The sequence below is a fragment of the Polistes fuscatus genome, unplaced genomic scaffold (genome assembly GCF_010416935.1).
Source record: "Polistes fuscatus isolate 324 unplaced genomic scaffold, CU_Pfus_HIC Scaffold1, whole genome shotgun sequence".
In the NCBI taxonomy this organism is placed as follows: Eukaryota; Metazoa; Arthropoda; class Insecta; order Hymenoptera; family Vespidae; genus Polistes; species Polistes fuscatus.
In genome coordinates this window covers 6462580-6475333 of record NW_025112997.1, presented here as the reverse complement: position 1 = coordinate 6475333, position 12754 = coordinate 6462580, and the positions used below count along the sequence as shown (strand labels likewise).

Below are 12754 nucleotides of genomic sequence, written 5' to 3'. Positions count from 1 at the left end.
GATTAATATATTTTATATATTAACATAAATATTATATAAATTAATATATATATATGTGTATATATAAATACAAAATTAAAGTTTAATATATAAAAAAATATTTGTTAAAGACAAGATTTAGTTCATGGAAACTGACCTTGCATTCAATTGCAAGTTGGAGCAATATCTTTACTTTTATTTTTGTTTATGTCAAATAATGTAACTGTGTAAAGTTTTATATTGAAATATTATTAAAAGATTAAATGAATTTATATTTCAAACTTATTATATTAATTCGTTATCACGATGATAGTTCAGTTGATATAAATGCATCAGTTGTCCAATCAATGTACTCGTATGTAATGGTTGCTCTATAGTTTACTACCATTTGTTACCAATTGAACTTTACGTTCTGTCATTCTATATAGGTTATTTAATTATAAATTAATTATATTTTATTTTATTAAGGATATATTTTAACATTTGATAAAAGTAATAAGAAATAATGGCAACTACCAAACAGAACTTTAAAAAATCTAAATGGGCGTTAGACTTTTCTCACAAGTATGTAACCTAATTTTTCGATTCATATTTTTTGTATGTATGTAATATAAATCATACAATTTTAAGATAAGTTCTCAATTTTATTCTATTTCTTTTTTATATTTTGTTCAGTATTAGAATAAGAATAATAGTGATCATGTTTGGATAATATAAATTTGTTATTAGATGATATTATATTTGTTTTTTTAGCATTTTTAATCTGTATAAAAGGGAAAGTAATAAAAATATAAATAATTTGTTTTTTTATTATTTTGAATTAGATGTTTTACTATATGTTTTAATTTTTGAATAATTAAATGAATATATACTTTGATACATTACCAGGAATAAACAGGAAAAAAATACGGATATACCATCACCTCCGGGTTATACTCCTTCAGTAGCATTATTTCAGAGCGTAGAGTACCTCAGAGAAACAGATTCAAATCATTTAATAATTAAAAAATCATGGGATTTAGCTTTGGGACCTCTCAAGCAAGTTCCAATGAATTTATTTATAATGTATATGGCTGGTAATTCTATTTCCATATTTCCCATTATGATGGTTGGTATGTTAATTATTAGGCCAGTCAAAGCACTCTTCACACTACAACAAAGTAAGTTTGTTAAGAAATATAATAAGAAATAATCTAATTACTTTTAATAAAGATAAATGTTTAGCATATATTATAATATTGTATGTATATTTGTAGCATTTAAGGTAATAGAAGGAACACACGCATTTGGTCAAAAGTTTGTTTACTTTTTTGGACAATTAGTAAACATCGCTTTAGCATTATATAAATGTCAGTCTATGGGTTTATTACCAACACATGCGTCAGATTGGCTGGCATTTGTAGAACCACAAGCAAGAGTAGAATATTCCGGTGGAGGATTTATATATATCTAATATTACATGCATATACAATATAATATTGTAATTTTAAAGTGTTTATTTAAATAAATAATCTATATATTAGTCTTAATAAAGTAATTTATTTAATAGAACATAATTCAAAAGTATTTATAAAAAAGGATAAATTTATATCTATACAGATATTTCTATATTATTATGATGAATTACAAATATTACATATTGTTATGTTTAACACATAGTACATCTGTTAATATTAAGTTTATTTCTTCCTATAATCATCGGCAATTTCTTTTAGTCTTTCTAGTATCTTAGTTGGATCATCTACTTTTGGAATCTACAATGTTAAATAAAATAATTTTAAAACATTTTAATACAATTTATAATATCAATGCTGGTTATTATTCATTAAATAATTATATCTTATATTAATATTGTTATCATACTTCATAATTCTGATTTAGATATAATCCAGTATAGACACCAAGGCCAAAACTTATCTATAAAAATAATTAATATTTATAATAATGGTGTTAGTGCATTTAAATGATATTGTAATTAAGTACAACGTACTAATGCTTTCAACATTTTGTGAATGAGTATTCTATCATATGTGAATAAGAAACACTTGATATCTTCTAAAGTCTTTTGATACTTTTATTACTACCTACACTGTTGTTTCATGAATATTTATATCAAATGATAATTTTTTCGAATTGTTAAGTTTTCTTTTTAATTATGGTTATAATAATAAGAATATAGTTTAAAGAAATGTTTAACTTTATTCTTAACTAAAAATAAAAAGATTCGTAAAATTACTTGTGCTCTTGGTTTGCTTCACTGTTAACAAAACAAGTATTAATAGATGGCGCATTATCGAATCTCGTTTCACTAATCTCGAAATCGATTAATCATGTGATCCTTTTATCGCAAATTGATTGGTTCATTTATTTGCTTCATATAAAACTACATAAAAGAATTAAAATGATAATAAATATTTTGTATTAAGACTGGTTACCACTTTTTGTGCATACGAAAATTTAGCGAAAAGTTTGGACAAATTATGGACTACAGTAACAGGGTAATATAGGTCTCTACCATATCGCTACTTACTTCACCGCTGTATAAGCTTATTAGTGTTAGTAGGCTTAATTCAATTTCTCAAATCTTTAAAACATTGCACTAGACAGAATGCAGAAAAGAATGTTCTGAAAAAGAAAAAGAAAAAATTATTTTAGATTTGTTAAGATGCAATGCAATGAATGCATCGAAAGCAAATTCTTTTTTTAGATCCAAAACCGATAATTACAAGTGCATTGGAATTAATCCTATCCTGAAACAAAAGAAAATGTAAATTAAGTTTCAATAATTATTGATTAAATCGTAATATCTAGAAAAATATAAGAGATATTAAAAAATATTATAAAATAATTAGTTTCTACAAATGTAATGAAGAATGAAAAGAGGAACACGTGGGTGATATGACATTAGAAAATGATATGATATTGGAATGGGAGTTTGAAATGCGGGATAGATTGTATAATGTAATAGTTTTAAGGTATTCTGTTTTTTTTTTAAATCAAATATCATGTGTGTGTAAGAAAAATTCTTTAAGAGACGTGAAGAATGAATATGATCAGTGTTCCTATAAAATAAATCGAGTATTATAATGCAAAATATCATATTGAGGGAGTAATATTAAGGGAAAAACAATGAAATAAATTTCAATATGGTATTGATTAGGAAAATGAAAGAAATTAATTATCATTATAATATTTATAGTAAGCGGTCTTTGGCTGGATTTTACTTGCAATGGAATGTATAACATATAAAATATGTTAAACATTATACTGAAAGTAAAATACCATTGCCCAGGTCTAAACACGAGGAGGTAACCGCTTCCGAAGATCCAAATTTCAATAAGTATTCATTAAATTTGTTTTACCAGTAATACGAATCGATTTTAAAACGTCGAAGTCTAACAGAGAACTAATTAAAAAACAATATAAATAATGAAAACAATTTATGTTTACAAAACAAAGTAAGTAAAGACAGTCATATAGAAAAATCATAAATTAATAACGTATCAAAATTGTTTTCTATTCGAAGTACTTTAATAGGTATGTAATGTTAAAAACAATGTATATGCGTTTAAACTAATCTCAAATATAAGTAGAGTGTATTAGAATATTAAAATAATTGTTAATTAATCGATAGAAATGTATATTGTAATATAAAAATACGAATGTATCTTCTGATGAACCATCCTCGTCGAAATCTACTGTAAGACTGACACGTTGTCATATAAAAAAGTTTTTCTATCGAAAGTTGTTTACATGCCTTTCTGAAAGTTTCTTATGTATATAACCAGAAAATTAATAGTAATAAATAGAAATAAAAATTAAAAAGTTATGATTTTAGCATTATTTCAATTTTTATGTAATTATTTCAACAAATTTACATTTGTTTTAACGTTCCTGTGCAGTGATGACCTCGGGTAATAAAATTTTCATCCAGAAAAATATCACATTAAAATTATTTTATATTCAAAGTATGTTAATAAGTATGTAATGTTTAAACCAGTACATATGTGTTTAAACAATCTGAAATATAAAGAGATTGCATTAGAATATTAAAATAATTGTTAAATAATCGATAGGAATGTCTATTGTTGTCTAAAAGTTCGGAATATATGACGTATGTACCGTCCCCTTCGAAATCCACCGTTGAAATGAGACGTTGTCCTCTATAAAAGTACTTTTATTAAATGTTGTTTATATGACTTTCCGAACGTTGCGCATGTGTATAAAGGGAATCATACATCTAATACATAATTTTTAAGATTGTAAGGTTCTCATTTTAGTATTCTTTTATTTTTTGTGTAATTATTTTAGTGCTCCTGCGCAGTGATGACTTTGATGGTAAAATTTAGCTGCAATATAAGAAATGTGCATTAGTGCATTAAAATAATTGTTAATAGATACGTAATGTACACGTATATGGAAATGAAAAATGAGATTACATTTCTCTAAATAATTATACAACCGATATATTAAAAAAATTAATAAATTTTAATAATAAGTATAGGTAGCTCGTACACATACACTCATATATTTGATTTTCTTTATGTTGTACTAATGTAATCTTTTTTGTTCCTTTTTTAGGTACCGAGCATTAGGAGAGTCCAGCAGGAATACATATATCCAGTCTAACAATTGTGTTTACTCTTTTTTATCTTCATATTCATCGAGGTAAGCGTTATTCTTTTTTTTAAACCATACAGAAATGTATACAAAGAGTGAGAACGAAAGTGAGAGAGTGAGAGAGAGAGAGAGAGAGAATAAGAAAACAAAATATTCTATCTACAGGCAATAACGAATGTTACGTATATTCCAGGAATTTCTCGAGGTGATAACAGAAGAAAGACAACCGAAAACAAAACGTAAACAGTCGAGCACCGAGCATTCGATACCTCTACGAGATATACGCAGAGAGATCTCCATTCCCCTTCCGTCCTTCAACGAGTAAAGATCTAACGAACGTGACGTATTAAACTATTTATTGATTTTATTTCTAACGTTGTCTAACGTTTAATACTTCTACATTCTAACATTAAATACTTTAATAAGTTTTTTATTAGATAGAATAATATAAAAACGTTTTATTTTTTAGATTACTCTTTATTGAGTTATATATTATAAATTAAAAAATTTTCAATTAATATTTTAAATAACATTACATACTTTGTATGTAATATTATACAAGTAGTGAGATTAAGGCAATTAATATTGCTTGAATTTATATTGATTCTTTATGATAAAATACTATTTTTGAAAGTGTGCAATGCCTTCAGGAATGATTTCAGGAAATATTGTAATATTTAATTGTATGTAATATAATTTTTAGTATGTTTCAGCTTTTCAGAGTTTTATTTAATTTTATTTTATTCATCGTCATCCTAAGGGTAGGATACCCATCCTGCAGTCATCAATGAAGACTAAAAGTAAGTATATTTTCCTATTAAACGTTTCTATGATAACTTTAAAGGTTTTTTATCATAACGATGATATTAATTGTTCTTTTTCTTTTTCTGTTGCAGAACATCATTGCAATCGAGCGCGTAGGCAATGAAGTACTCGTGTGTTGCATCGATAAAATAAAATATAAAAGAATCGGAAAGTAAAGTCAGTGTTGTACGCCGTATGTAAAAGTTTCGTTTGCTCGGTTAAGAAACTCCGTAAGTTTCTTTTATTCGGTTTAAACGTGTGCTCATCGTCATCCTAAGGGTAGGATACCCATCGTGCATTCATCACTGAAGAATAAACGTAAGTCAATTTTTATATTAAACTTTTTCTCAATAATTATAATAATGTTTTTATATCAATGGTCTATATAATCTTGTTTTTATTTTTGTTTCAGATCATCGTTGGAATAGTGTTACAATTTATTAAATTAATTAAATTCAATTTATTAATAAATTAAATTCATTTGGAAATTCATTTAACACTAGATTTTTTCATTATTGTTTCATTTACTATTTTTTAAAAACTTACAAAAATTGCTTGCATGAGAAATGGGTAGAGAATTAATATTTACATATATTTCATTATGGTATTAAAAATCAACGTATATTTTAAAAAAATAATATTAAAATTTTATATATATGTAGTATTTGTAGCAAAGAAATTTGATATGAGTCAAATTGGTTTATTGTTAGTCCATTAATCTAGTGTTAATTGAATTAACTGCATGTAATGCAGTTGTAGAATCAGTGTTGGTGCACTGTCATCGTCATCGTTATCCTAAGGGTAGGAGACCCATCGTGCATTCATCGATGAAGATACAAAGTGAGTATATTTTTGTATTTAATAATTCAACAAACATTTTTATTGTTTTCAGTAATAGTAATGATATTAATATAATTGTTTTTTATTTCTGTTTCAGATTGCAATCGTGCGCGAAGCAATATACGGGAGTGTTGTATCGATTGAATATAATTAAAATCACGGATTAGAAGCACGTTCGTTCGCTCATTTCAATTCGTTCGTGTTACGCAATTGTATTAGAAATTTTTTATATTAAATTGACTGCGACCAAAGCAGTAATTGCATTAGACTTTTTTCGAGAAAAGTTGTATTTTTATCTTTAAACAGTCGCACAGACTGTTCGCGTATTAGAGTCAGTGCATCAATGAAGATTTTTTACTTGCATTGACTGTGTGCAAAGCAGTCTTTGGAAGCAGTTGTAGAATCAGTGATCGGGCGCATAATAAATTAAAATCATACGCGAATTAGAGCCAGTGTTGTTCGCCGTATAATAAAATTTCGGTTTCGCGATAAGAAATTCATCTATAGTTTCTTATTTTCGTTTATACCGCGTTTTTACATTCACGCGAGGTGCATCGCCATGGTGCAATTGAATTTCATCTCATTGGAATGCATTGTAAGTATCCATTTTTATTAACATTTTATTCGTTTTTGTTTGATATGATTTTGGATCATATTACATGTAACTATCATTTTATTTTATTTTATTTTACAGATATGATGACGGACTTTCTACCTTATCAAAGATGTGGGATGAATTCTTCGATAGATCATCGATGGATCATCGATGGATCTTCGGTGGATCTTCGATGGATCTTCTTTAATACCAAACCGAGAAACTCTTCGATCGCCAGATCACAATAATTGCTACGAAGTAGGAGTGTTTTGGAGCCATCGTAGAACTTCTTACGCAGTGAGTTAAAAAATTTAAAGTCCCTCCGGTGCTCAATCATGTCGAGGATGAAAGGTCCTAATCGGCACGAGTTACTGGTTGTAATTATTCCAATAAATTAGTGACGAGCACATGAGTAATTCTTCTTTTGGAATTACTCATGAAAATTGTATATTGTATTGTATATTTTATATTAGTTCAGGATAGGTTTTCTTGTCTCACCGGTTAAATTCATTTAATTAATAATGCAAATAATTAATGCACTTTCTTTTTTATTACGTGTTTTGTTCGTGGTTAGTAGTGGTGAAATCGAGCATTGATTTACTCGTTTTCGTCCAGAAAAGCATGTAATAAATGTCTTACATGCGTTGCTTCGTATTTCTAGTTTATCTAATCGCGATTAATTTTAATATGTCGATACTTCGATATTATAAATAAATGAGCAAGAAGACAAACCCATTCGCGACGGATAGATTCTAGCAGTTAAGTGGTGGCTCAAAGCCCAGTTCTTTTATTAGAACAGCCAACTTAATGAAAGGAGTCGTCCGAGGTTTTTAAATATGTTAAAAGATATTAAAAGATATTAATAGTTATTACAAGTTATTATTTATCAAATAAATTGTAGAGTCCTTAGCCGTTTAGATAAATTTCTATAAAAATGTATTTATGTCTTATGTATATATGTGTTTTTAATCATATTTTTTAGATCAGGATTTTCAGCTTCTAATGTACTAATCTCCCGTTTCTCCCCCCTATACTTTCTGCGTTCTCATCAATGCGTGTGCCCAGGTGCTACTCGTATGGGTGAGAAACGGTTAGTATGGGTTTAGTTTTAAGTTTTTCTCCCCCTATTGGCGGCTGTCATTGTGCTAGTGATTGCACGATGTACTTTACACCTGTATGTGCGTATTAGGTAGTGTACTGTACATCGTTTCGTGATAGTTTTTAATTAATGAATTATTTAATACTTAAAGTAATACTTAGTATAGCACACCTAGAGTTAGGTGTGATATGAAAAATACACATGGTTGTATTTTTCTATTTATATTAAATTTTTCTCATTTTTTTTTTCGAATCGTTTTGAATAGTAGAGTTCCCACATTTGTTTGTGGAAATTTAACAATACTTGTATTATATTAGTATGCTGATATATACTAGTATGTACCAGTATTTTTGCTTTAGTTATTATTGCAATAATCATTAGCCTTGGCAGTCGATTACAGCATTGGTACGTACTCCCATAAGTTTAGAAAACACGCGTTTGAACTAGGGTGTCGGAGGTGCCCCGGGGCATGCTCTCTAGTTTAGGCTTTTGCACCCTGGTGGTATGTGAGAGAATCGTGGAGTGAGTGGGTGGGTATGTACGTATGTTTGATCTTTTTAGATATTGCTAATAGATTGGCAGGTAGCATACTTAGGTATGAATGTTTATTTAATTTGTAAGTAGGTAGAGACCGGAGAAGTCGTCCAATTGTAATTTCCACTCAGGAGTGGACAATTTCTTCTCCGGATATTATACAAAGTTTCAGCAACCTTTAGATTCATTTATTCATTTAAATATTTCTTTTATTTTTTTCATATATTGCTGATAATCTGTACCGCGAGATATAAATCAGTATCGAACGATTCAAAAGTCTTTGCGTTTTCTTAAAAATTAATTTTTTTTTCGAAAATGTGAAGATAGCTGAATACGTTGGATACTTACGTAATATTAAGTATATTAACGCTTTGCTCTTTAATAATTTCTATTGAATTCTTTTCATTTGTTATATATGTATAGTAAATAGATAAATATTATATATGTAGAGTAAAGATAAAAGATAAAAGTAGTCGAATGTAAGAAAGTAAGACCATAAGATGTATGACAAAGTTTCTACTTCTGTTTGATATTATTTAATTTTTTAAATGCAAAGTGTTAATAATAGATTCATCGATTAGATCAAATATCTGTTGAGGCATTCGAGTAAATGTAATTGTACGATTTGTGAATTTCTTTCGGCTGCGATTGTTTACGAAATGTATCGTAAAATACGCTTAGAAAAAGCCTCACAGCAGCGTTTAGGGCATGAAGAAAGAAGAGGCATTATGCCGAAGAGGCCCCCACTTACATGTGGCTGAAGAGGGCAACTACTATTGAGGCTATTGAGTTATTTTCAAAGGTTCAACAGCAAGTTCGAACTTTTCGAAAATAGCTCTCTAGTCATATTTTATATTTTATTATATTACTTGCTTGCTCGTCATTAATTTTTAGTTGTAATTGGAGATGATGGACCATTCCATCTCCTTGGGACACCAAATTTGTGTCCGTTAAAATCGTCAAAAAGATGCATATGTATTTAATTAGAGTCAGAAATATTAAAATTTTTGTATTAGTAAATTTTGAAGCTTAAATAACGTTCGGTAAATATTACAGTAATTTCTCTTTCGTCTTTTATTAAATTTGTAATTTTTCTTTTCTATATGATGCAATTTAAAAGTATCTTATACTAATTAATAGATATTATTTATTTTAATCATTTAATATTTGTACTTTTCTTTTTTTTTTTCTTTTTATATATATTTTATGTAAATGTAAAATCACGCTTTTAAATTTAATTTTATCGCAACGGGTGACAGAGTATTGATAAAAATAAATAGAGAATTCAATTGAAAAGTGCATCTGCGAATTGGATGATTTATATGTCAGGCTATTGTATCACTTGATTGTATGATTAATATAGTTTTATTCTTGTTACAGGTGATCATCGTTGGATTTATCATCAAACCTTCTGGATTCTTTTTTATTTGAGTGCCTTAAATTGTTTCATTTTAATATATATAAATGCATTTCTGAAGGCACACACACACATATTTATATACTAAAAATTAAATATAATTATTTGAAATTTTATTACAATATATATCAAAGAATACTGTATTCTTTGATAGTATTGTATCATTATTTTTTTTTTTTTTTTTTTTTTTTTTTTTATTAAAAATAATATAAGGTACAAGGCGTTGGTGTAAACCAATGTAGCCAACGTTTACATATTAGAGGTGTACAATCACTTTTTTTAAAAAATTTTAAATTTACTAATAATATTAAATTTAACATTTTTATATGCTAATATAAATTATTAAACTACCTAAGTAGCATTATCAATTGTATCATTATCGCGTTAAGTACCTACTATCGTCCACTGGTGATCAGGTTAGTAAGTAAGATGAATGTGGTTACGTGAAAAGTGAACTTGTGAGCTTTTATGTACTTCTATATTCCTTGGTCATCTGTATGTCTCTTTTCGATCGATTGTCAATAATATCATTTTTTATCTGAAAATGGTAATAAAGGGATCTAGAAGGCGCTTTCGCGATTAACTAAGAAGTAATAGGATTTTGTTGTTTTTTTACCATTAGATAGCAATGTTATTTATTATATTTATAAGGTAATTCGTATAAAACTCCTTTAATTTATTTATTTGTTTTAATAAATATGATTCAGTGACTGTATATTGTGTCGTAGGTGTATAGTTTTTGTTTGGAAAATTTAGGAGATAGCTTTTCATAAAATGTTGAAAACGTTTTTTTTTTCATGGCATAGCTGAATATATTTCTCGTTACTAGTTGTTCCATTGCAAAATTCTATTTTCATAATTATAATAATATTATCACATATAATTAAAATAAATATATGTATATTAATTTATATATTAATTTTATTAAATATATTATATATTATTAATAATAATTAGATAATAATATAATAATAATAATAATAATTAGATATAGGGTGAAGGGAGGATATTTAGAGTATTTACTCAGTAAATCGATCCATCTTGTTTGTAACTTATTTAGGTTCGTGTCAGGTTTTAAATACTTTTTAAAAAAATGTACTCTTATAATTTTGTTATTTTTTTAAAATTAAATATTACGATATTAAGTTTGATATAAAACTAAACGTGAGAAAAAAATATTTGTTTACGAAAGAGATAAGGATTTTTCTTTGAAGCGATGGTCCTGTAAGCTTTACAATAAGATATTTTTATAGCTATTTGTCCGCGTTGCTCTCGAAGAAAAAACAGTAGGAAAAATAGTGTTTTCGGTAAGTAAAGCGTAATCATTATTCACGAGGGTGCATTTGCAATTGTACGAAAAAAGTTCTTGCATTAGGATGAAACGAAAGGGAAGAAAAGCGTATTAGCCAAGATAGAATATAGATGCTAGGAGAGAAGAAAAGACCGAGGAGTTAAAGAGAAGATATAAAAAGTAAAAGCGTGCTAATTTGCGTGAAGTAAGTAAGGTAGTAAACGAAAAAGCAAAAGTTTTATTCTAAAGCGGATGGGTGGGTATTCGAGAATTCGAGAAAGGTTATACTTCTCAAATGTTTCCTGCTTTATCCGGTATCTCAAAGTATACGAGGAGAAAGTCGATAGAAAGAGACGAGATTTTTGGTTGGCGGTTAAATCGGTTGGTTGATTTCTCGAAAGAAGGTAAGAATCTCGTGCGGTTTAGACGAGGGTATATGCAACCGGTAAAAGCAGCTACAGTGTTGCAGTCCTACATGGAAATTCCACGCTCGTTCGTTTCTACTCGTGGATCGTAAACGGACGTGCTCGAACGTGAAATCATAAAAGTTTCAGCCTGCGAAGACGTTAAGGGGATTCTCAGAACGTCTGCACGTAGCTCGTAGGTAAAGCGCCACAAGTAAAGTCCTCTTTCTCAGCCATTTACCATCCGTTACTTTCCTCTGTTCATCTTTCTTTCTTTTTTATCGTTTGATATCGCGAGCATTACTTCCAAGTATCAACGTATATCTATGACTTATGATTCTATATATTAGGTATGCAATACATGTAGTTATGTAGTTATATACTTTATATACTATTTTTGAAATTAAAAATATATACCTATTTACTTGTTCATTCTTGAATGTTCAGCGTTGATTAAATAGCATTAATTGCATAGTATAATGAGACTCTCGTTAAAAATCAATTTTTGCTAATAATATTTAAAATAGTTTTTTTTTTTCTTAGAAACTTTTCTCCAATTTTCTTAATCGTATTTGTTTAAGAATGCAAGTCGATTTATCGTTATAAAAGTTCGTTACGAAAGTTTTGCTAACGCGTTGGAAAAGTTTGAACTAACGATCGTACGTATGGCTTCTTAGCGTTTAAAAACGTGACCAAAAAAAAAATAAAAATCGGTCGAAGAAATTCGGACGTTCGATTACGTGTTCTGGTCGAGGTATATTACCTAGTTAGGAATAACTTGGAGTAAGCCATTTGCTAGGAATGCGGATGAAACTGGGAAGAAATAGGGAAAAAATAAGGATGAATACGAGCGAAATGAGGCCGAGGAGTTATGGAAGAGGAAGTGAAGGGCTCGCCACGATGTCTCGCGAAATGTATCTAACAACGCGAAGATTTACGCGCCCTGAAACAAAGATCGTTACGAAAGGAGGCCAAGATAAATCTCGTACTTTTCTCGTCCCACATTTTAGCGGTGACGACTGTGGAATCTTTCTACGGGTATGCGACGTTTGGTTTTTTAAATTAACCGATAACGATCCCCTCTTGAAATATTCGTTAAAATATTTTACGTTCGATTTTGAACGTGCATGTACTACATGGGTAGTATTATTACTATTTTGATGATCATATT

At 28.4% G+C, this 12754-nt stretch overlaps 2 protein-coding genes across 2 annotated transcripts; one reads left to right on the top strand and one right to left on the bottom strand.

The window, feature by feature from the left end:
* The first annotated feature begins 185 nt into the window (after positions 1-185).
* LOC122526053 (ER membrane protein complex subunit 4) lies at positions 186-1460 on the top strand. Its single transcript, XM_043649182.1, has 3 exons — positions 186-543; positions 868-1139; positions 1236-1460. Exons 1-3 carry the CDS (start codon positions 485-487, stop codon positions 1430-1432), a joined length of 528 nt encoding a protein of 175 aa, XP_043505117.1. The 5' UTR covers positions 186-484; the 3' UTR covers positions 1433-1460.
* Positions 1461-1642: 182 nt separating this feature from the next.
* On the bottom strand, positions 1643-2153 carry LOC122526046. The gene is made up of 3 exons (XM_043649171.1): positions 1970-2153; positions 1843-1896; positions 1643-1733 (listed from the first exon to the last, which is right to left on the bottom strand). Exons 1-3 carry the CDS (start codon positions 1982-1984, stop codon positions 1659-1661), a joined length of 144 nt encoding a protein of 47 aa, XP_043505106.1. The 5' UTR covers positions 1985-2153; the 3' UTR covers positions 1643-1658.
* Between the last annotated feature and the right edge of the window lie 10601 nt (positions 2154-12754).

Bases quoted from the DNA above. Each gene is read 5' to 3' on its own strand.
- LOC122526053 (XM_043649182.1), top strand. From the start codon at position 485: ATGGCAACTACCAAACAGAACTTTAAAAAATCTAAATGGGCGTTAGAC. The intron at 544-867 runs GTATGTAACCTA...ATACATTACCAG, and splicing joins GCGTTAGACTTTTCTCACAA to GAATAAACAGGAAAAAAATA. The intron at 1,140-1,235 runs GTAAGTTTGTTA...GTATATTTGTAG, and splicing joins ACTCTTCACACTACAACAAA to CATTTAAGGTAATAGAAGGA.
- LOC122526046 (XM_043649171.1), bottom strand. The intron at 1,734-1,842 runs GTATGATAACAA...TTAACATTGTAG, and splicing joins ATCTAAATCAGAATTATGAA to ATTCCAAAAGTAGATGATCC.